This window comes from Phalacrocorax carbo, chromosome 22 (genome assembly GCF_963921805.1).
Source record: "Phalacrocorax carbo chromosome 22, bPhaCar2.1, whole genome shotgun sequence".
NCBI classification, from domain to species: domain Eukaryota; kingdom Metazoa; phylum Chordata; class Aves; order Suliformes; family Phalacrocoracidae; genus Phalacrocorax; species Phalacrocorax carbo.
The window spans coordinates 1,443,542-1,465,461 of record NC_087534.1 but is presented as its reverse complement, the minus strand read 5'-3'; the positions used below and the strand labels follow the sequence as shown (position 1 = coordinate 1,465,461).

At 49.9% G+C, this 21,920-nt stretch overlaps 2 protein-coding genes across 3 annotated transcripts; both read left to right on the top strand.

Moving 5' to 3' along the window:
- Positions 1-8,926: 8,926 nt before the first annotated feature.
- TEKT2 (tektin 2) lies at positions 8,927-15,131 on the top strand. Of its 2 annotated transcripts, XM_064471555.1 has the most exons (10): positions 8,927-9,531; positions 9,841-10,012; positions 10,390-10,515; positions 11,155-11,360; positions 11,919-12,062; positions 12,616-12,730; positions 13,129-13,236; positions 13,657-13,800; positions 14,044-14,123; positions 14,707-15,131. In XM_064471555.1, the coding sequence occupies exons 2-10, from the start codon at positions 9,857-9,859 to the stop codon at positions 14,912-14,914; spliced, it is 1,287 nt and encodes a 428-aa protein (XP_064327625.1). In that variant the 5' UTR covers positions 8,927-9,531; positions 9,841-9,856; the 3' UTR covers positions 14,915-15,131. The 2 variants fall into 2 exon arrangements, with proteins under 2 accessions (XP_064327625.1, XP_009501653.2); XM_009503358.2 differs by having other exon boundaries at positions 8,928-10,012.
- A 628-nt stretch (positions 15,132-15,759) lies between these two features.
- On the top strand, positions 15,760-21,488 carry ADPRS (ADP-ribosylserine hydrolase). Its single transcript, XM_064471597.1, has 6 exons — positions 15,760-16,033; positions 17,079-17,175; positions 18,019-18,226; positions 18,337-18,521; positions 18,641-18,741; positions 19,295-21,488. The coding sequence occupies exons 1-6, from the start codon at positions 15,760-15,762 to the stop codon at positions 19,585-19,587; spliced, it is 1,158 nt and encodes a 385-aa protein (XP_064327667.1). The 3' UTR covers positions 19,588-21,488.
- Positions 21,489-21,920: the final 432 nt, after the last annotated feature.

Genomic DNA, 21,920 nt, shown 5'->3' with positions numbered 1-21,920 from the left:
GGGGGGTGGGATAAATGGTACCTCATCTGTGGTGGCAGTTTCCAGTATATTTTCAGAGTATATGGATTTCTTTTATTTTTGTACCTGCTCTCCTTTAAAAAGAAAAAAAAAAAATCTCAAATTTTATGTGCTCTTTGGGGAAATCTTGAGCGGTGTACCAGATCCCCCTCTCTTGCTGGGAGCTGTCTGTATATAGTCCAAAGAGGGACGTGGGCAAAGGCTGGCAGTTCTTAACTTTGCAGGCATACTGGCCTCCTTCATACGCCTATCTAAAAAAAATGGTTCCTGTCTCCTACGACACTGTACCAGTCGACTGCACCGAGACCTCACTTGCACTTAACAAGTGCCACTAATCGCTTCCGTGGTGGGAGCGCGCACAAGGGCCCGGCGCTGGGCCGGGGAAGGAGCAGCCTCAGGGCACCGGCCACACGCGCCCGCAGCGCCGGCGCCGTGCCAACGGCGGGAGCCGCTCCCCGTAGCCCAGCGCGGGGCCTTGCGATCTAGCGACTAGTAGATCCAGACTGGGAGAGAAGCAGAGTGGTTTGTAGTTGAGGCGTTAAACTTGGAACATCTGCTAACAGAGTGACTGACTCCACTGTCAGTAGCTTTTTGTTTTCTTTGTAGGGCACTTCAGCCGTGGCCACTTTACTCAGGATCGCTGTATTACTGTTCAGTGTGTAATCTGGTTAAACACGTCCAAAAGTTATTTTTATAGGGTTCATTCTGGCATCCTTTCAGAAGTTTGGCCGCAGAAATGGTTTTCAGGAGTAAAATGGGTTTCTGGAAGTTGTCAGTCAAATTATTTCAAGATGCTATTGGTCCTAAACTATTTCCACTTCTTCATGTACGAATTTTTGTCCTATAAAATGCTTAACATAAGATACCAGATCTTATTCCAGCTACAAATACTGGTTTTCTACTAGTCTTGGAGACCACTCTGAAATTCCAAGCTCAGCCAACACTTAAAGCTTGAGGCCTTTTTTTTTTTTTAACACTTTCTTCATACCTTGTCCTCTTTTGATATTTTCCCCATTCTGTGAACTACGGGGTTAGAACCTTACTCAAAGCACTTTTATAACCAAGGAATCAGAAGCTCAGATGATGTACACTGAAACTATAAATGCAGTTTTCAGAAACCGTTACTTCTAAATGGCCGTCTTAGCCCTGGGTCACGCCAGGCAGATACTCTGTCCCTTTCAGTGCTGTGGAGTTTTGTGGCTGCTACCGGCAGGTTGATCGGATACAGTGAAAAAATCCATAGGGATGTCAAAGGGAGAGATTCCTGTCCGTCTTTTCTACCCAAAGATGGTACTTCAGATCAATATGGGGTATTAGGATATCATTTTTGTTTTGGCCCATGCTTAAATAACCCTTCACGTAGCCAGTTCACTCATGAGTTTTTGTAAACCTGAAAAAATAGCGGTTAGAGCTTGAGCTAGTTGATGCTTTCTGCCAGATTTTGTACTTTCCGTAGCTGAGGTATGAACGAGATGGGTACAGGATGCCACGTTTTACCTCCCTAGCCGAGTCTCGAGAATCCTGATCTCTAGAACACTAAAACAAAACCATAGCGTTGTCCCTGAGTAGGCAAAGGTGTGTGTGGAGGGGAAGGAGTTGCGAGGGAAAAACCCAGAGCATCAGTTTTACAGAAACAAGGGTGTTGGAGAGACTCCATCCACTTTCCATCCCACCTGCCCTGGCCTCTGCGAATCTTGGCTGAGGTACCTACCCCCTCACCTAAGACGGGTAGTTACCATAGGGTCCTTTTAAAACAAAGCAGTTCTGCTCTCTAAAACTTGGAGTGATTTATTTTTTTTTTTCAAGCAAGACAGTCCTCAGAAAGTGCCTTTTTAGAAGATGGTGCTGTAGATTTTTATTTTCCAGTTGTATGTGGCTGCAAATTTAAATTATTGAAAATGCCAAGTGTTTGATGGTATCTTCTAGGTACTTTCAAGCATCAGCTTCTCTGAGTCAGGACCAAGAATAACCAGGAAGGAGTTTTCAGTTGGAGGGAGAGGCGGTGAGGAGCGATCACCAAATTCAGCTGGTAGGCTAGAATCGGATTTGATTTAGTCGATGCAATTTACCTCTTCACATTGAGGGGGTACGGCGGGGGGGAGGGGGGTAGGAGAAGCAGCAGGATGGGACTCTTGGGGTGATGTAATTAGTGCTGAAAGGGAATGCGTAGCTATTGAAGCATGTCGTCTCGTAGATGTAGCGGGCTCCCAAAGATGAAGTAGACAAACTGAAAGCTGGCTGAAGGCTTAAGAGATGGTCAGTCCTGCTGTGAGCAGATTTCATGCGGCTTGTGTGTTTAAAGGAGCGATGTGCATATATCAGTGGGGCTTGTAATTCCTAGCTGGGAGTTTTGATACTCTGGACGGGAACAGCTGGGTGGGGTGGGAGGCGCTGCCCCGCTCTGACTGTTAAAGAGGGTGTGGGTCCACAGTGAGTTTGGTGAGCATTCCTCCGGTCAGGAAAAGCTGTAGACTAGACTATGAAACACTGCACCTCAGTAACCTTGTAATGCTGCATAAAGTAATAATAATAGCAAAGTTCTGCTTTGATTACACTGTAATGTGCTTGCACATGCCTGCAAAAAATACACACTTAACTTTCATTTTTGTAATGGTCTTAATAGCCGTTATCAGTTTTTTTCTTTTATGAACCTTGTCCTTTATTGTGGTGTTTCTGTATATTTATTGGTAATCTGTGTGCAGCTCATAGGTCTGTGTGTCTGGTCCGTGTGTTGCTTTTAACCCTTATTTTTAGGTGGGAGAAGTTTCTCAACTTTTTGTTTTTCTTCTCTGAAGTCAGCTTAACTAGTCATGTTTGAGAGGAGACTGAATAAAATAGCTTGATAGACAGACTACTTTAATTGGTACCTTGTTTCTTTAAAACTGAAATGACTTGCGTTCATTTTATTACTGTTCATGCAGTATTGGGCATTTAAGATGTAGAATAACTTGATGTCAGTCGGGATATTTTTGAATATCAGGAGCTTAAGCGCAAAACTCCCACTTCCATTGCAAGTGGTATCTTTGCAGGAATATGTTCGCGTCCAGCCTTTTTCTAGGAGTAAGCAGAGCTTTTCGACATCTCTTAATTTAGACGCGATCAACGAAATATTTAGGGCATCCGGTCCCAGAGAGGGGCAGCGACCCCCGTTTGGAGTTGCCCACACCGCTTTGTTGAAAGGGACGCTGTCAGATTAATGCGCAATATAGCACTGCCGCTTACGCTGCCCTCGGAGACTATGAATCGAGGATCTTTTTGCTGTGTAGGTTTCTTCTGATTCAAGTTAGAGAAATGAACTGATGTTTCTCATCGTTTGTTACCAACTTTTGTCTTACTACAGTGCCCAGTGCCACTTTGTTGGCATTTAAGCTTGCAATGATGTTAAATTATTTTATATTCCCAATTTCTTAATGTTATTAGGCCAGGATTTAGGAAGTGGTTTTTTCAGTCTAAATTCTGAGCCAAAACCATGTCTTGTATCCCCTTTAGTAGTAGGCATGTTTATTTTTTAGACGAAAAAGGGCCAAAAATCTTGCACCGTCAGCTTGTTTGCAGCAATACTCTCCATCTCTTCCCTTGCCTATCAACCAGTTTATTTTCTATCTACATTTAGCTAATCCTGAAGCTGTTGAGGTTTAGGAGGAAGTTGCTGCCTCTTCATTCTAGCAGAAGAAATGGAATGGGCTTGCGTCTGACGATGCTGGTTTCTGTTGGGCAGAGATCTCTTCCTAGAAGTCTTGCCTTGGTGATGATGACCTGTAGCACACATGGGTTTAATTACAGTAGAAATATTCTGTATGTTTCTGTTGCATTCATTGGAGGGTGCATGATGTTTTATAGTATCTGATTTAAATACAAGCTAATAAGCCGCTGAAGGTGTAGACACTAAAATACTTCAAATTTAAAAAAAGAAAAAAAAAACTACAAAAAAACCAAACAAGAAAACCAAACCAAAAAAACCCAACAACCTGGTGCATGTGGATAGTTTTAATTAATCCTCCTTCCTCACGAAGTTTGAGAGTGAGGATTTGCTGTCATTGATGCTACTCATAGTAGATCACGCTAGGATTCATCCTAAAACTGAACTGACTCAGCTATGTGCTTTATGAAGAGGAGAAGCGGTAGCGGTGACTGTGCTATTAAACCAATAGTTGAAAGCTCTAAAAAATGCAAGGAGGAAACTTGTCTTCATACTGAAAAAGCTGAATATACTGAAAAAATCTCATGCTGCTTGAGCCTTGTGAACCTGTATCTTTGCGTCCACAGTTAACCCAAAAAGGCACCACATGACTACTTCAGACTAATACATGAGGGGAAAAAGCATTTTCCTGTGTGTTTTTTTTTAAGAGTGCCTGTTCATGTCTCCTGAAAGGACTGGGCTGAGAAGCAGGTGGCAGTGCCTGTAACAGCTGTACGCTTAACTCTCTGTTTTGTACCTAAACCTTGAAGCTACCTTACTTGGTTCAAAACAGATACAAGTTGCAGTAGATCGGTGCTATTTGAAACAACAGAGCCAAGGGGTTTTGTGAGCAATATCTGACCCCTCCATAAAGCATGGATGCTCTGATAGATTTCTGGTTGCAATTTTCACGCGGTTCACGCTGAAGTGTGCCTGGCTTCCCAGAAAAACAGCAGCAGGCAGTTGTAGAGTTAATTTTGCTGTAGCACTACAGTTGCTCTGCTCTTCCTCAGCTCTTACCTACCTCCCTGTTCCCGTACGCAGGACTCTCCCTCTGCTGCCTGTGCAGAATTAGCCATGCCGAGGACGCTGTAGCTGTGTGGAAGGTGGATCAGCTCTGGATGTGAGGGCTGTGGTGGTAGCGCGACGGTGGTGAAAGCAACTGCCCGTAGAAATAAAGGCCTGGGTAGGAGTTGGGTGGATGTCAGGTGAGCTGCGATCAGCTCGAGTCCTTCAGGGAAATGGATGGGAACTACAAACACTAGCTTAGGTGTCCCGAACTGTTTGCGTCGGACTTGAACTCATTGAGAGCAAGCATGTGCCTTTTTCTGATCAAGAACAGAAGCTGGAAAAATTTCTGTTTGCATTTGTAGTATGGCTAGTATTTTTTCCTGAACTGTTTTTAAAGCTTGAAGTCCTTGGTCAGAATGGAGTTGGTTTTGTGTTGAGTTGCTTAATCAAAGTGAGCCCTGAATTATTTGTGAATTAGAACTACCCAGAGGGGAGAAGCTTTTAAAAATAAGTGGTTTCTGGAGAGTAATGTCATCAAATAAACATACTTCCTGGTAGACTTGCAATTTTTTAAATAAAACTTAACCTTGATATGTTTGTCCATCTAATGAGAATCAGTAATTCTGCCTTTATTTGAATATCGCCCGTCCGGTAATGTCTTTGCTCTCTACTGTGCTCCTGCAGCTTTCCATATACTATTGCTTCTTCCCCCTTACCCCCGTTTGGTGGCTGTCAGGATACAAAGAATGTTGTCCAGTGAATGTCGGAGCAGTGCAGAGGTCTGATAAGTGGGAACGTGGAGGTGGGGATTACACATCACAGGTAATTCAAGAACCAGTTTGCCAGCAGCTGAGGGCCGTGATGTCTGCGTACAAAATCGTGTGGTCTCTCGGGCGTGGAAGGAGTTAGCACAGTGGTGTGAGGGGAGGAGAGACCCCCCTCCTCTGATGCCGAGGCACGTGCGGAGGGAAGGCTGCTGTAGACAGCGTGCTGCGTAAAAGTAGGCGCCTGTGTCCTTAGATGCTAGTTTGGGCTTAAAGCTGCTAAAAAAGTGGATCTTCAGACCAAAATGGAAGAGCTTTTTAAATAGGTTATATTTTGTGCAGTTCTGAGATATTGAAGAGTTATCCAGCTGGGAACTCGGGTGTCAACGCTGGCTCTGAAATGGGTTCCCTCTCTGACCTTGGGTAAACGATTTGCCTCACTTTTCACCCTATCTGCTTGTGATGCTTGTGATGATTAAATCGCCTTACGAGAGCTAACTGTTAGGTGTTCGGAAGATGAACCATGTTGTGGAAGTGCTAAATTCGTGACGCAAACCTGTGCACCTTCTTGCAAGTTTTGCATCTTCAGTTAATACGGTTCTGTTTGGAGTCTGCCTCGGACGTGAGCCTGTGCTCTTTACTTACATCTCATCGCAGCTCTGCCCGAGGAAGGCCATTGGGATTGGTCCCATGATGTTTACCTCTTGCTTTCTCTTAAGATAATCTATTTGTTGCAAAACAGACTGTCAGAGGGCGAGTTTGTTTAAATGAAAGTTTGGGGGTTTTTTTACATAGCTGAGAATTATATAGATCTTTCAAACATATTTGGCAGTTGGAAAATTAGTACCTACTGTAATGCTCTCTAGCAACACAGTAAAATATTAATATATGTTGAGTTTAGGGCTACACTAGCCCATAAATCATAGGTCCACAACCCATTTGAGTACAGGTGTGCAAAAATTAGCTATTGAAATAGTTACTAATAAACTTTCATTACGCTTACACTTGCAAATCTCTTACGTGTATCGAAGACCAGTTTCTTTGCTAGAAAAATCTATGCCTTTCCGGTTGGTGTTCACTCGGACACATTAGCAAAGCAATACCCACTGGAGCAACACTGAATTTAAGGAATCTTCTGAAGTTTTTTGAATCTGACGCTGTGCCAGCGAAGTGGAAACTTGAGTAGTGCTCTTTAACTGGTGAGGAAAATTGAACCAAAAAAACTTGGTGAGAGGAAGACTGCTAGAGATGAAGTTTGTCTTCTGACTTCTGGCAAGTTTGCAGTGAAGAATGCTTCTTCTGGGTACTCAGTTTTGTAAATCACTCTCCTCCTGTGGCTATAGTTTTTAGTTTTCTTTGGACTTGATTTCTGTTCTTCATAAAAACGTGTTCTCATTTCTGCAGTTTTCAGTGTGGAATCTAGCCTTGAGACAACTTAATGTTGTTTTCCTGTAGAAAAATCTGCTTCTAGAAAGTTGCATTTTGTGTCTGTTTTGCAGGCAGTTTTGAACAGCTAGCCTCAGCACAGCAGTAGCGTTGGCAGAACCACTTTTTGGTCTGAAATGTTGATTTTCCAGGCTCGTTGCCCAGCTGCTATTGCCATGACCGGTGACACAGATCTGCGGTCCACAGGTTAGGCGACGCGCTTCGGGCTCACCGGGTACAGATCCGCCTGTCATATTCTTGTTTCTTCCCTTGGTGTAAGCAGTTAAGCTTCCCCAGGTAGCCTGTTGGTGGATAAATAGTGGTGTTACTTGTCATGGAGCAAAACTAGGCCGCTTACGTGGCCTGGAGGCGTCTGATCGTAGATAGGAACATTGTCTATCAGCAGGCATTACTTTAAAGCTTTCACAGTAATTGGTAGCATTCAGTTATGAGCCAACATGGGTATTAAAGTATCTTCAGGAGAAGGTGGCTCAGGTGGCGTAGTGTGTGCCATAAACATTGCTAGTGATCAAGCTGTGCTTGTTTAGGAGACGGCTGGAAGCAATGTCGTGCATATAAATTTTGCTTATTTAATACCATATGTTTAAATCGGGGGGGGGGGGGGGGATATTGTGGTGTTTGGGATTCCTTTTCAGAATAAAATTCTAATAAACCAGTCCGGTGGATTGAGATTCCCTTTGATGTCTCTGTCTTGCTCTTTCTCATATGCTGGTAACTGCTCCCCTCTCGTTTTGGTGTTACCATTGTTTAAGCAGGAACTGGAATGTGTTCCCACCGTGAAGGTACTGGGGGTTTGCAAAGCAAAAGGGAATGGTTTCAAGAATAAGGTAGAGCTGTGACTTGAGACATTGCACAAATAGATTGTAGACGGATGGCAAACAAACTGGTAAAAGCCTTTATTTTTACTTAACCATCTTGACCATGTGTGCCTATTTGTATTGCGGATGTGGGCTGCAACCATGTGGGTGGGAGGGAAACCATGTGTCGGCGTGTTTTGAGATGTACTTGCTAAGCAGAAGCGGTATCCTCTGCCCATTCTCCCTTTCCAGATGAATTGTTCTTGCCAAAATTTTCTACCTGTTGCAAGAGTTGCTTTCTTTCCAGCACAGTAAAATGTCAACTTCTTTCACTGTTCCTTCCCTCTCGTAGGCAATTGTAACCTCTGTACGACTGTGTATAGTACACACAACAGTCACCAGATCTCTGCTGGCTTTAGATACCATCAAGTTGGGTGTATTGTAAACAAACCGTATTCATTTGAAAAAATAAATTTTTTTGAAATGCATGTGTGATACTTTTAATTTCTTTTTATACTTGCATCATTTTAATTTATTCCCAAAGCCATGGTGGCAGGCGGGGATGGAGATGGAGGTGTTGATCTGAGCTGCGGGGCCAGGAGCCGGGTGGCGTCTGGAGGGATGTACTGGGCACGGCTGGCAAACCTTTGCCAGAGAGCGGTTTTACTTTCAGCCTTTTCTCTTTGCTTTGATTTAATGCCACTTGATTTTTTTAAAAAAAAAAAGGTGAAGAACGTCTTGAAGCGGTCGGGTGAGCATTGCAAATCCTGCTGCCACGATGGCTTCTGTGTGTTACACCGTGTTGGGGTTGGGGGGTTGTGGGGCTGGGGCTGGGACCCCCCAACCTGCTCCCTGCTGGCAGGACGCACTGGCTGCTACATTGTGGGTTATTTTATTGGGTTTTTATGTTAATAATAGTGCTGGTGGTGTTGTTAACAACCACAGCAGCTGGGTGGTGTAACGTTCCCTGCTAACGGCGACAACGCAGAGCTGTGCCCAGCCGCCTGGCAACGGGCGGCAACGGCCCTGAGGCGGGGCCGGGGGCTGGCGGGGCGGTGAGGGGAGCGGGGCCGGGAACGGCCCTGAGGCGGGGCCGGGAGCGGGAGCGGGGCGGTGAGGGGAGCGGGGCCGGGGGCTGGCGGGGCGGTGAGGGGAGCGGGGCCGGGGGCTGGCGGGGCGGTGAGGGGAGCGGGGCCGGGGGCTGGCGGGGCGGTGAGGGGAGCGCGGCCGGGCCCCTGATAGGCCCCGAGGGAGCAGCAGGGCCCTGGCACGGAGGAGCCAGGACACCCTGCTCAGGGCTGCCGGCGCCCAGCCGGGGTTGAGGGCCCCTTCTAGCCCTGGGCTGAGCCCTGGCCCTGCTCCCCCGCTGCCACCCCGGGGGGCCGAGCCTCCCCCTCTGCCCTCCAGCCCTCTGTGCCTTCCCTGCCGCTGTCGGCGGCCGTGACGCCTGCCTGCAGGGCGTCCTTCCCTTCAGGAGCACCCCAGCCACCTTTGGTGCCGGTGACTGTGCCCAAGGAGCTCTGTCCCCGGCACCCGTGCCCGGGGGGACTGGGGGACAGACACGGGGTATACCGGAGCCAGGGAAACTGTCTGCCCCAGAACTCCACCTGACCATGGGTTGTTTGGCACCTGCAGTCTCCTCAGGAGCTGCTCTGAGCCTGTTGAGTGGTCTGTAATTCCTGCCGGTTTTGTGGGATGTGCTGGGTAGCAAGGAAGATGGCTGCAAACTACACTGTTCCTGCAAGGCCTTCAGGTCCCCTGGGACTGCGACCCTGGGCTGAGCCTACGCAGCTGTAACAAAAGCAGAAGCAGTAATGTAATCAGCCATTTTGTCCAAGCTCAATGAAAACCGTGTCAGAGATGGTGCTGTGAGAGGCTCCTTGCCTCTCTGCAAATAGCACCGTTCTCCAGGGAGAGGCAGGTGGACAGGGCTTTCCTCCTGGCCCGGGGCAGAGGGTGACTCTGACTGCCTGTCGTGGTGTTTCCCCGGTTGTGTGGACACGTGTGGCTGCACTAGGCAAGGTGCCAGCTGCTTTGCTTTTGAAGAGCTTTCCAGTTTGTGGGTGCATCTCCATTTCTGGCATATTTCCATGAATAAACACAAAAATCTTCTGCTCCCATTTAGCCTCCTGTTTAGTGAAATGGCCACGCTGAGTGTAAAGCCAGGACAGCGGTTCACCTTGCCGGACTGGCACACCAACTCCCATCTTATCTCGGCTGATGCTGAACGCCAGCGTTCTGCTTCCCACCAGGTCCGGCAGGAAGCCCAAGCTCTCCGCAATGAAACCAACAACCAGGTGGGCCTTCTGGCAGCTTGGCTGCCGCTGGGTTTGTTAGAGTAGTACAGGAGAGTGTCCAGACCTGGGTGTATGGATGAGGGAATAGGAGAAGGCTTTAGCTCTACAGAACCTGCTAACTGTGTATATTTAATTCCTGTAAACCCAGGTGCAATCATGCACATGTGCTGTCATGAAATCCCTGGGTGTGATTCTCGCATCCTTTGCAAGTTGTATTGTTTTCTGTGCTCTCCGTTTGTGTAGATGGATATTAGACGAAATGGCAACATGTTGTACTCCTGCGAGGGGTCAGTCAATCGTGAAAACAAGGAAAGGCTTCAGCAAGATTCACAACTGCAATTTAAAAAAGAGTAATGGTGTTTCTCTTCTCATTCCAGACAAAATGGGATGAGCATGACAACTGCACCCGCCTGGCTGAACGTATCAGCAGCGTGAACAGATGGAAAGAGACCCTGGACAAATGCCTTGCAGACATAGACGTGGAAATCGATGCCTTAGCCAAAGTATGTTGGGAAGACAGATGGCTGGAAATCAACTTACACTCTCAGTATGGGCCGTTAAATAATTGAGGCTTGTCTTCTGCAATGGGCAAGCGCATATGGAGTTTGAGGGGGGCTGATCACAGATACGTTGAGATCAATACCTGATGAAAAGACTTCCTGGAAAGCAAGCCGCTGTGCTCTTGGCTGAGCCAAGCCGTTTTACAGAGCTGTGCGTTGCATGCTCATGTTTGGGTTTTGGGCTGTGGTTTTTGCTGAGTTTTTTGTTTGTTTTTATTTTTTTTTAAAGCTCTGAAGGTTAACGGGAAATATATTGACACCATTATTCAAAAATGTTTTATTTTAAGTAGAGAATAGCAGTGGGACACCTCTCTGATTCTTTTAGCTCTAAACCCAGAGGCTGCTGTTCCTGGAGTCATTAGCCCCCAGCAAGGTGTGATTTCCCAATGCAAATAGCAGACGTAGAGGACTAATGTGTTTGCCTCTAGCAATTTTCATTCTAGACTTGCTAAAAGGTTTCAGAACTGCAAAGACAGGCAGTGCGAGGCCCTCCTAACAAGGGTATCGGTGGGTTCCCCTTCCTTTCTTCCTCACATCCCTGAAGCAGACCCTCCCACACACCCAGCTGGCTTCTTCCTCCAGGTGAAGGAAGCAGCAGAACGTGCCCTCCAGGCAAAGAACTTGCCTTTGGACGTTTCCATCGAGTGCCTGACGCTCCGTGAGAGCCGCCGCGCCGTCGATGTGGTGAGGGACCCTGTGGAGGAGGAACTGCACAAGGAGGTGAAGGTGATAGACAAAGCTAAGAGAGAACTGCAGCAGAGAGTGAGTGAAGCCTTCGAACAGCTCTGGTGAGGCGAATGAGACAGCTTTTGACCGTACTCTGCCCTCCTTGCTAGGCTCCGGCAGTTTGATGTGCCTCTAACGCCACGCTGAGGTGGGCAAGCAGGCCAGGCATAGTTACCATGGGGCAGAGGAGCCTCTGATGATTATTGTTGAGGTCTGTGGAGTTTGGGGGTTTGTAGGGGAGAGCATGTCAAGGGAGGCTTCATAAGCATCCTTGGAAATTTTGGCCCAGACAGATATCTTGTGCCACCTGCCTTGGTTCATGAACCAGTGACCTGGAAGTGTTAAAGCTCCCAGGCCCTAATCCCTCGTGTGTGGCTGCCCTGCTGCAGGAGGGCAGGCGGCTCCGTGCACCAGCGTACCACCAGAACAGAGCTCGGGGCAGCTGGGCAGGCAATAAAGCAGGTGTGCTGCGTTACCAAGGTGGGCCTGGTCCACTGGGAGGGCAGGAGCTCATCACTCATTTTAAAAAGATGACCGAGGTGGTGATGAAAACGTTGGAAATCGTGAGCTGCTTCACCCCTCTGCGTGTTCCCTGCTTACTGCCACCCTGCTTTCTGCAGCCTCTTACAGGAAGCTCGCCAGCAGCTGAGCTGTGACCACCGGTGCAAGGTGGAAGCGTTGGAAATAGATCGTGTGTGCTTATCCCTCAGCGTGAACTCTCCCAACATCTCCTTCAAGGTCAACCCAACACGGGTCCCAGACGGGTAAGGAGAGAGCCTGCTCTTGTGCGGCCAGCTCTATGCTGATGCTTGAAAGAACCCTGGGGTGCTTCTTCCTTCCATGCTGTATCCTGGGTTGATGGGTGCAGTGACAGAGAAGAGCTCAGAACAGGAGCTGGCTGCTGGGATTTGTTGTGGCTCTTGAATTGTGAAGCCACAGACTTTTGGGAGTTACCTAAATTGTCACCGCAGAACCCTGGAAGCTAGCTGCCCTGCCTTCCCGGCGCTTGGCTATAGGTGACAGAAAGTAGCGTGGTACCAGTCTTTGGCACAGCTTGTGGGGGAGGTGCTGCACGTTTTCACTTGCCTGGCATTTCATAGTGTGGTTTGGGGGTGTCCTGGTTTGAGCAGATCTTGGACTCGGTGCAGTAGCCATGGGACAGCAATCTCCAGCTGGTGCAGTGAGATCAAGCAGGATGCGACCTCCAGAATTCCTGGATCATTTTGCACAAAGCCTTCTTGGCCTGTGGCAGGCGGTGCCTTTTGAACTGTCTTGCAAACACTCAACTTATTTTCATAACTGGTGATTTATTCACAGATCAACTGCGCTTGATGAGTGGGAACAGAACAGCCAATGTAACAAGGAGCATGCTGAGGCAGAAATGAAAGCCTCAACTGAGCTGCGAGAAGCAACAGGCCTTGCCATTGCACAGGTACATCAGTCCCTGGGCTGCGAATCGGTGGTGCAGAAGTTCTGGATCCAGTGTTGGAGAATGGGCTCGCGCGTGCTGTGGTGAGGGGAGGGGAGTCTTTGGAAAGGCAGTGTTGGCCCATGGGCCTCTCGGAGAGCAGCTGCACTCCTGTTTAAAAGGGGAGCTTGGTTCCGCTGCGGAGCTTGCAGCAGTCTCAGCAACCTGGAAGACGCGTACCTGTCCATCGTTCCCTGCCTTCTGGCTACAGGGGGCTGCGTGACCTGCGCATGCACAGCAGCTGCCACAGCCCAGCTGGTTTTGCATGTAGGCTTGTCCCAGCCTCACAGGAGGTCATCTCATGAGGGTCGTATTGGCCGCTGCTGGGCAGTGTGTGTGACTGGAGCCTGTTCTCTCTTCAGATAAACAACGAGCTGGAGGCTCAGCGCGTAGCTACAGAGTTTGCCTTGCGCAAGAGGATTAGAGACCTGGAAAGAGCCTATGACGAGCTGAAATGGCAAGAGCAGAATGTAAATGTTGCTTCTTTGGTTATCGAACATGGCCTTGGGTGGGAACCGAATCCAAAGGGATGTTTGTTAAGGGGAAAGTGCCTTGGCCTGGGCATGGTTTCCACGTCAGAGCTGTTAAGTGGCATGTGTATGACCCCTGCGACATCCTGCCTCCTTCTGCCAACTCTGGCATTTCCCAGCAGCAGTGACAGCTTTTGGCCTTTGTATTTCACCCCGGCCTCAACTGCTGTGGCCATAAACCACCAGCAGCCCAGTCTGTGTGGAAAGCCCCATCTGTGAGCAGAGGGGTTCAGTACTCAGAAGCCCACCAGCTCTTGTTTAAAGTCCATTCCCAGCACAGTAAAAGCCCAGGATGCACGGGGGCTGTTTTCCAGTCTGTATCCCCGGCTGTCCCTCATGATACATGTCTTTTATCCGTAGACCTTGGAGGAAATTGCTGAGATGGAGGAGGAGATCCGACGCTTGGAGGAAGACCTTCGAAGGAAAACGCAAGATGTGAAAGTGGCGCACACACGCCTGGAGACCCGCGCGTATCGGCCCAGTGTGGAGCTCTGCCGGGACCAGGTACCGGCCTCGCCTGGCATGCTACCTGCAAGGAGGGGCTGGGGATTGCACCGCTCTGAAAAACGTGGGTGCGCTTTGGAGGAAACCACAGAGGAGCTGTGCAATGGATCCTGCAGTCACGTAGCAAAGCAAGGAGATAAATGTCATAGCTGGGCCAGAAAGGGAGTGAGAGAATCGTGGCCGTTGTAAAGCACCACTTCGGCCCTGTTAAGAGCTGTCACCTTCTCCCTCCCCACCTCGCAGGTCCAGTACGGGCTAACGGATGAGGTTCACCAGCTGGAGGGAACGATCCGTGCGCTCAAACAGAAGCTAGCAGAGTCGCAGTAAGTCTCCCGCTCTCTGGGGCAGAGCAGTGGCTCAGCGTTGCCCACGCGAGGCATGTGGCTATGTGTGGCCCCGGGCCTGGCACGCTTCCAGGAGCCGCGTTCTGGGGCTCGTGTCGGCTCGGATCAGGTGTGGAAATAGTCTTTGGTCTTGGTGGGGAGCTGGGCTGGGCAGCAGGGTGCGAGGTGTGAGAGGTCTGTGTGCTGGGAGGGTGAATGGGGTTCCCACGGTCCCTGCTTGACTCTGGCCTCAACAAGGCACAGACAGTTCTAAAAGGGGGAAAAAAAATATGGGTGAAAAGTAAAGGAAGAAAGAGAAGCACCGCTCTGGGCTGGCACGGGCTCCCGGGGCGCGCGTCCCCGTGCTGCTCTCCAGGAGCAGTGCGCGGGCTTGGTGTTCACAGCCCAAACAACGCTGCTGCTGTGCACCAGGAAACATCCGCTGGTTCGGTCTTCGCACAAAGGCAAATGCTGCACGGATATTTCTGCTGCCACAAAGTGGGAAGTTGGGTGTTTTCTGTCCAACTTGGGAGGTTAACGTGGCGCTCGAACCCAACCCCTCCTCACTTCTGCTTGTTCCCAGGGATGCCTTGGATGCTCTTTACAGACAGCTCCACCGCATTCGGACAGATACTGGCCACAAAGCCAACTCCCTGGTGCTGGACAACAAGTGCATGGAGACCCGGAGAAAGCTCATGGTCCCTGCCGAGAAATTTGTGCCCAAGATTGACACTTTCAACCGGACCACGAACCGCGCGCTCTCCCCGCTGAAGAACGGGCAGCTGGAGTGAGCTTAGCGCGCCGGGTAGCGTCGTGCCACGAGCCGCACCGGGGAGAAAGCTACCAGTGACTCAGTTCCGTTAGCGAGGAAAGCAGACATCTGTGTCGTGTTAGGATAATGTAACTCTCCTCCCTCCTCCTCGCTTGTTGTATAACTAACTGTCCCCTTGTGCGATGTTTATGGCCTCCTGCGCTCCCAGGAGCGTTATAAACAATAAAGAGTCTGTCCCCGAGAGCAGTTGTCATCCGACGGTGTTGGAAGCATTTCGTGGTGATTGAATCCATCTGGGCTCTTTAGTGGTTTAAGTCATTTAAAGCGCAAGGCTGCGCTCTGCAAAGGGACTGCGCGAGGGTGGCAGCGTGCCAGATGTGCTCCGTGGGCGCGCTGACCCAAATCTGCTCGCTTTAATCGTTAAAAGTTTTGGGTTGGGATTTCCCCGTGCTTGCTAGCCCCGCGGAGCTAACGCAGCTCCACCAGCAAGAGCCGGCGTCCGTTCTGGCCCTCGTGGTACAACTGAACGGCAGCGCTTGCGTTCTGCCGCCGGTTCACCGGTTCCATCCCGCGCCCTCGACCTTGCGAGCCGCGTTATCGCACGTGTGGCGGGACCAGAGCTTCCTCCCCGAGGGGGGGAGGTGATGCTCGGTAACCGCCCCCAGCGGAAAGCGGCCTGGATCGGACTCCCGGCTCTCCGATTACGTTTTGATAATGAGAAATTGAGGGGGGGGGGGGGAAAAATCACCGCTTTCCGCGAAGGAGGGAAATAGTAAGTGAACAGCAGCTGCTTCCTGCCCGCCGCGCTCCTCCGCGCCGCCAGGGGGCGCTGTCCGCGGCGGCGGCGCGGCGAAGGGGGAGAAGATGGCGGCGGCGGGCTCGGGCTCGGGCTCGGGCTCGGGCTCGGGCTCGGGCTCGGGCTCGGGCTCAGGCCTGGGGCGGGCGGCGGCGCGGCCTCGGCCGGGGCCCGCTCGGTTCCGGGGCTGCTTGGCCGGGGCGTTGTTGGGTGACTGCCTGGGCGCCGTCTTCGAAGGCAGGAGCGTCGTGAAGTTACCCGACCTGCTGCGTTTCCTCCGAGGCCTGGAACCGGCGCCCGGGCCGGCCGAGGCGGGGGAACCGGCCGGCAGCGCCCGCAGAGGTGGGCGAAAACCCCCGGGGAGCGGGACGGGGGTCGGGCCCCGAGCACACCCCTTTCCTCGGCCCCGCCGCCTGGGGCCCGGCTCCTGCCACCCCCGGGATCGGGCTTTGGGGTGCGCCCCCCTGCTGTTCTGCCCCCCCTCCCCAGGCCCAGCGGCCCTCCTGGGCCCTGCCCCGGGATCGGGCTTTGGGGTGCGCCCCCCTGTCCTGGCCCTCCCAGGCCCAGCGGCCCTCCTGGGCCCTGCCCCTCGCCTCGGCGTGGGACGCCTCCCCGTGGGGCTGCCCCAGCCCCGCTTTGGCCTGTGCCCGCCGCGCGGTGGGTCCGGGCCCCCCCTCCCCGCGGTGAGGATGACCTGGGCGAAGCAGTGGCCGGCCCCTGGCCCCCCCGGGGCTGTCCCGCATGGCCGGTGCGGGGGGATGTCTGGTTTGCCCTCCCCAGCCCGTGCTGCTCGTGCCAGAGTGAAGCCGGGATGTGGGGCGTGCTGGGAAACGGGGTGTTGCAGCGCAGGGGGGTCAGCAAGAACAGATGTACCAAAAATAGGTAACGAGCAGAGCAAGAGAAGCACAAGAGTGGTTATTTAACTCTTAGCAAGTGACGATGGCTTCACGCTGGGGCTCTGAGCAGCGCAGGATGGTCTGTAAACCCATCCGGTAGGATCTTAAAGGCACTTGATTTTGTCACAGTCTTGTCCAGAAATGCAGCCGTGCTTTCTCCTTCTGCCTGTCAGCGTACGCTGTAAACTTGAGAAGGAGGCTTGTCTTTCGCTTGTCCGTACGCGCCTCTGGATGTCAAACATTTTCTCTTGTCTCTTACTAATCTTGAAATGCTTTCTGTCTCACTTTTGCTGCGGATATATGTCTCTGTGCCTTTTTGCTCTGATGACTGTGGCTAGTGATGAGCTCAGAGTGCTGAGAACTGGTAATGTTTTAACTCCAGCAATAGGGATAATTAGGCCTTGGAGAGTAGGGAAGTGCTGACAGCGGAGAATGACAGGAGGAGAGTTTGACCCTCGATGGTCATGTTGTGTTTTGACCCTCTGTTCTAGAAACGCTGTCGTACACGGACGACACGGCCATGAGCAGGTCGGTGGTGCAGTCCCTGCTAGCCAAGCAAGAGTTTGACGAAGTCGATATGGCCAAGAGGTAAGGACTGCAGCCAGCCTCGGAGGCCAGGCATTGACTTTGACTAGTGAAGGCAAAACTTGCTTAAGATTCAGCAATCGCTGTAATTTTCTGGGACAGGGGACAGGGGCTAAGGCAAAGTCATTGTTAATTTGTGGAGGAGTAAAAAAAAAAAAAAAGCGATGGCTAATCCTGTAATTTATTGCGTGCTTTGCACTCTCCTGAAATGTGCAGCAGCACTAGCTTTAGTCTGGGCTCAGAGTCTGCTTTAAAATGAAGCAGGATGGGGCACGCTGTATTGCAGCCATGTATCTATATCCACCTTAGTGGAAGGCAACGCTTACAAATCTCAGAAGCATTTCCTTTCATGTTTGTTTGTTGCTATTTATGTTTGTACTTTCCTTAATTTAGTTAGTGAATGTTAGTGAGGTCAGCTTCAGTTTGTTTATGATCCATTTCCCTTTTGAATCCGCAGCCCTGGTAGCATTTGGTTCCACTTAAGGGAGAACATTTATTTGTTTAGAAAACGCTTCCATTGAACTCAAACAAAAGACTTTCTTTGTGGTTGTGACCCACAGAAATGTTTCCAGTTTGCTTCTATTTCAAGGCAAAGTTGAGAGGGAAAAAAGTGGGCTGTGAAAGGTGATGTTTATAGACCCTTTCCTCCTTTCACACCAATTTTTGGGAACTGGATTCTTTCCCTACAGAACTGAATCACTTGAACCCTGACTGTCACTGAATTATCCACGTGTTATTAATTCACTTGATTCGGTGGCCTCCTTACAAACTTCAGTAACAGACCAAACATCCTGCATGATGTATTTTTAATCCCCTGTGTAACTGCTGCTCTCTTGCCCACGCCAGGTTTGCTGAGGAGTACAAGAAGGAACCCAACAGGGGCTACGGGATGGCTGTTGTCAACGTCTTCAAGAAGCTCCTGAGCCCCAAGTGCAGTGATGTGTTTGAACCAGCAAGAGCCCAGTTTAATGGGAAAGGCTCCTATGGCAATGGCGGTGCCATGAGGGTGGCAGGCATCTCGCTCGTGTATTCTGATGTCCAGGATGTTAAGAAGGTACCGTTCTTGGCTCCTTCAGGCACCTCAGCTTTGGGAGTCCCAGCTGTCAGGCGAGTCTCGCCGTGGTCTCTCAGGTAGGTTTGCTAATGATATGTTCTCATTCGCAGTTTGCGAAGCTGAGTGCTGAATTAACCCATGCCAACTCCCTGGGCTACAACGGGGCCATCCTGCAGGCCCTGGCCGTGCATCTTGCCCTGCAGGGAGAGCTCAGCAAGGAGACCTTCTTGGAGCAGCTCATTAGCCACATGGAAGATGTAGAGGGAGATGATAAGTCTCTTACCGATGCCCGAGCGTAAGTAGCTGTGGGGAGCACTAACTCTGCTGCGTAGAGTTTATTCTGGCTCTTTGCATTCTGTCTTCTTCATTGTACTCATTTGGGGTTTTGGTTTGGTGGTTGTTTTTTTTTCCCAGGCTGGGATTTGAGGATTTACCCTTTTCAAGGCGTCTAAAGAAAATAAAGGAATTTTTGGAGCTCAGCAGTGTTCCCAAAGCAGATGTATTGTTTGAATTAGGCAAGTACCTTTCTTACTACAAGTATTAGGAAAGAGCTGGAAGCAGGACTAACTCAGCAAGCCTGGTTTGTGTGTCCTCCCCCAGGTTGCCACTTCAGCCTCTGCTGCCTGTCAGGCACAGAATGTGCTGGAAAGGCTGCCTGTGCTCACCAGTCAGTAACGCTCTGAGTCTTGACCCAGTGACTCCCTCTTTGTATTGGTGGGAAGATGTCTTGCTAATAAGAACTAAGAATGAGTAACATTTCTTAGTGTTTTCAGATCTCTCGTCTTAATGGCTGTCAGATCACGTTGGATGGGAATGGGTAGATGCGTATTGCCAGACTGTACTGGTGTAGCTGGGAGTTGGTGTCTGAGATATGAGCAGTACTGGGAAACTATGGGGAGGTTTCTCGTCTGAGATGCGAACTTCTGTACCTTGTCATGATAAAATCAGTGATATTGGTGTTGAAAATAACTGGCAATAGGAAGTGACAGTTAGAAGGGAAAAGGTACTTCTGCGGGAAGCAAGAAACAAGTGTTATGCTGCACTGAAGATGATTGGTTTTGTTAACAGGCAATGGCATTGCTGCTTTGCGGTCTGTCCCTACTGCAATTTACTCCTTCTTGCGCTGTATGGAAGCTGACCCAGATATTCCTGATCACTACAGCAACCTGCAAAGGACCATCATCTACTGTATCTCTCTGGGCGGAGACACAGACACCATTGCTACCATGGCTGGAGCCATTGCAGGGGCTTATTACGGGGAGGAACAGATACCCCCGAGTTGGGAGCAGAGCTGTGAAGCTTTTCAAGAGACACAGAAGCTGGCAAATAGCTTGTATGAACTCTACTGCCAGCGGCTCTGAGCTCCAAGGGGAATGTGTTCTCTGAAGGCAAAGCGGGTGGTCACCTCTGCTTTTCTGGTCAGAAATCTGGTGGCGGATCCGCACCACCTGCAGACGCCAGCGGACCTCCACCTGGGAAAGACACCTGCTGCTGTGAGTTGAGAGCTGGAAGCATGAGCTGGTTTGGAAGTGAGGGGACGTACCCATCAGTTATGGTTCAGCTGGGAAGTGGCTGCATGCGGCACTTTGGACAGTGGGTGCGTCTCCTCTGAAGTGTACAGGAGTGTCCAGCGTTTCCTAAGGTTTCTGCTTGTTGCTTTGTCCCACCCATATGCCATTATGTCATTTGGTTATTACGGTTACTAGGTGGGTGTCTGAATCCACAGACTTTCTTGCTGTTTTCCTGTACTCCTGTGTGCTGTGGCCTTTGTTTCAGTTGTTAGTGACCTGTCCTGCAGTGGCTTTCGTAGGCTCCGCACCCCTCTCAAAATGCCAGTTCACACTCGGCTGAGCAGCTAAAGGGTGTGGGTGGGAGTCGTCAGAGGCACAGGGAGCCTGGAGGATGTCCTGCGTGGTGGCGTGGGTTACTGCCCGTCGCGTGGCGTGAGGGCACTGGAGGGTAGGCCTCCCAGGAGGTTCGCTTCTTTGGAGGCAGAATGAAAAGTGCCAGAGATTGGAGAAGGGATTTCTTTGCACTGCTAGCAGCGCTGTGAGAAAGGCCTCTGGTGCACACAGACAGAATCCTAGTTGGCTCGTTGTTACTGCTGGAAGAGGGGGTAATGAATTGCTGCTCCTTTGGTGTCCTTTGCTCTGCGATTCACCTGGCACCCTCCTGATCTCTTGCATTTTGTGTTCCCTTACATAGCTAGCTGGCTTTCACATTGCTGCAGCTCCTCTAGCCATTTCCTTTGTTCCCAGTCCTTGCATCCTGCGTTTTTAATCCTGTCTTATGTATGTGAGGTTGCTGTTTAAATCTGTGAGCAGAGATAGTTGTGAAACCTAGTGTTACACAAGGATTGAATTCCTGGTTCTGCTGCAGTCAGTGACAAAAATTACTTCAGCTGGAAGCAGGAATTACTTCTCATGGTTTTAAAACGCTGTACTTGGTAAGGATCATCTGAAAATAAAAGGAAAGGTACGTTAATTGGGGGAGAATTTATCAGAGTGTAAAAGAATTTGTGCATTTGAAGCTGGTACTGGTGGCCAAGAATATTCTAGCAAAGCTGTGTTCCGGAGTTTCACGTTTAAAACCTTTGCCCCATGGAGCTGGTCCAAAAGGAAGTAACAGCTGGGGTGTGCCACGTCTAAAAAGGTTAAAAGCTTTCTAAATTTTAAGCAGAAAGAAAGAGGCAAGCAGTCATCCTGTCGAAGTGTCTATAAATTTGAATATGACAATGTATTTCTCTCTGATCTCTAGTTTTTCTTGTGACACTGGGAAGCGACCGCCCTGCTCAGAGCTTGCTCCCCGTTGGTATCGGCGTGTGGCTTTGTGTGTGTCAGGCTGCGTCCACACGTGGAAAAGCTGGCTGCGATGGGTCGTTCCAGTTTTTCCTGTACTCTCCTTCCCTCAAGTGCCAGTCTTCTGTGTGGTGCTTTAATGGGTTTTCCTTGTATAAATGAATTCTCGTCCCAGAACATGTGGAATTTTGGTCTATTGTATATTTATGTATTGTGCCGCAGATCTGAGATGTAAAATGTCAGGTTTTTCACATTATTCTGCCAGAGGTGTGAGCATAGTAATGGAGTTATTTAAAAGATGATATTTTCCTTTATAATTTTAAATGTTTGGAACTCATGAAGAGCAGAAGAGCTGTTTTTAAAAAAAAAAGCTCATTTTAGGCCAGAATTTAAGTGTGTACTAAGGCATTTAGCTCTGACTTCCTTGGAAAGAAATAAAATCACTTCGTTATCTTTGTTAATTAGCCACTGCTCCTGTCTTTTCATTCAAGTCATGAAGTTGTGCTTCCATACTAAATGACAAGGAGTTGTATGAAAACCTCTGGGCTGTTTCTCCCCATCCCATACTGCACTTTGAGGTTCAACCTGAAACTACTTTGTTATGGCTTCTTGAAATCTCCCTGTAGAAAGCAGAGTGGAGTTGTTCAGTGCTGGTTAGAGACATCTTGCATGTAGCCAAGACTCGTGCTTCATCTGGGGTGAGTTTTAGCCCTGGAAATCTGCTGTAAAAACTGCTTTGAGGTGGCCACTCTTGCCTGTGAGCAGAATGGGGTGGCTGAAGGTTGGAAAAGCCCAGGAATAGTGGTTCTTGTTAACAGCAGGGCGAGTCGGAAGCGTCGATCGTGTGCGTTGCAGGAGGTTTGCCGCAGAGGCCCTTTTCCTTTGCTGGCTGCGGC

What these genes read in the sequence shown, in the direction of transcription:
- TEKT2 (XM_009503358.2), top strand. Translation starts at nt 9,806, where the DNA reads ATGAATAAACACAAAAATCTTCTGCTCCCATTTAGCCTCCTGTTTAGT. An exon ending in GAAGCCTTCGAACAGCTCTG is followed by an intron (nt 11,361 to 11,918) that starts GTGAGGCGAATG and finishes TGCTTTCTGCAG; the next exon opens with CCTCTTACAGGAAGCTCGCC. An exon ending in CCAACACGGGTCCCAGACGG is followed by an intron (nt 12,063 to 12,615) that starts GTAAGGAGAGAG and finishes ATTTATTCACAG; the next exon opens with ATCAACTGCGCTTGATGAGT.
- ADPRS (XM_064471597.1), top strand. Translation starts at nt 15,760, where the DNA reads ATGGCGGCGGCGGGCTCGGGCTCGGGCTCGGGCTCGGGCTCGGGCTCG. An exon ending in TCTCTTACCGATGCCCGAGC is followed by an intron (nt 18,522 to 18,640) that starts GTAAGTAGCTGT and finishes TTTTTTTCCCAG; the next exon opens with GCTGGGATTTGAGGATTTAC. An exon ending in AGATGTATTGTTTGAATTAG is followed by an intron (nt 18,742 to 19,294) that starts GCAAGTACCTTT and finishes TTTTGTTAACAG; the next exon opens with GCAATGGCATTGCTGCTTTG.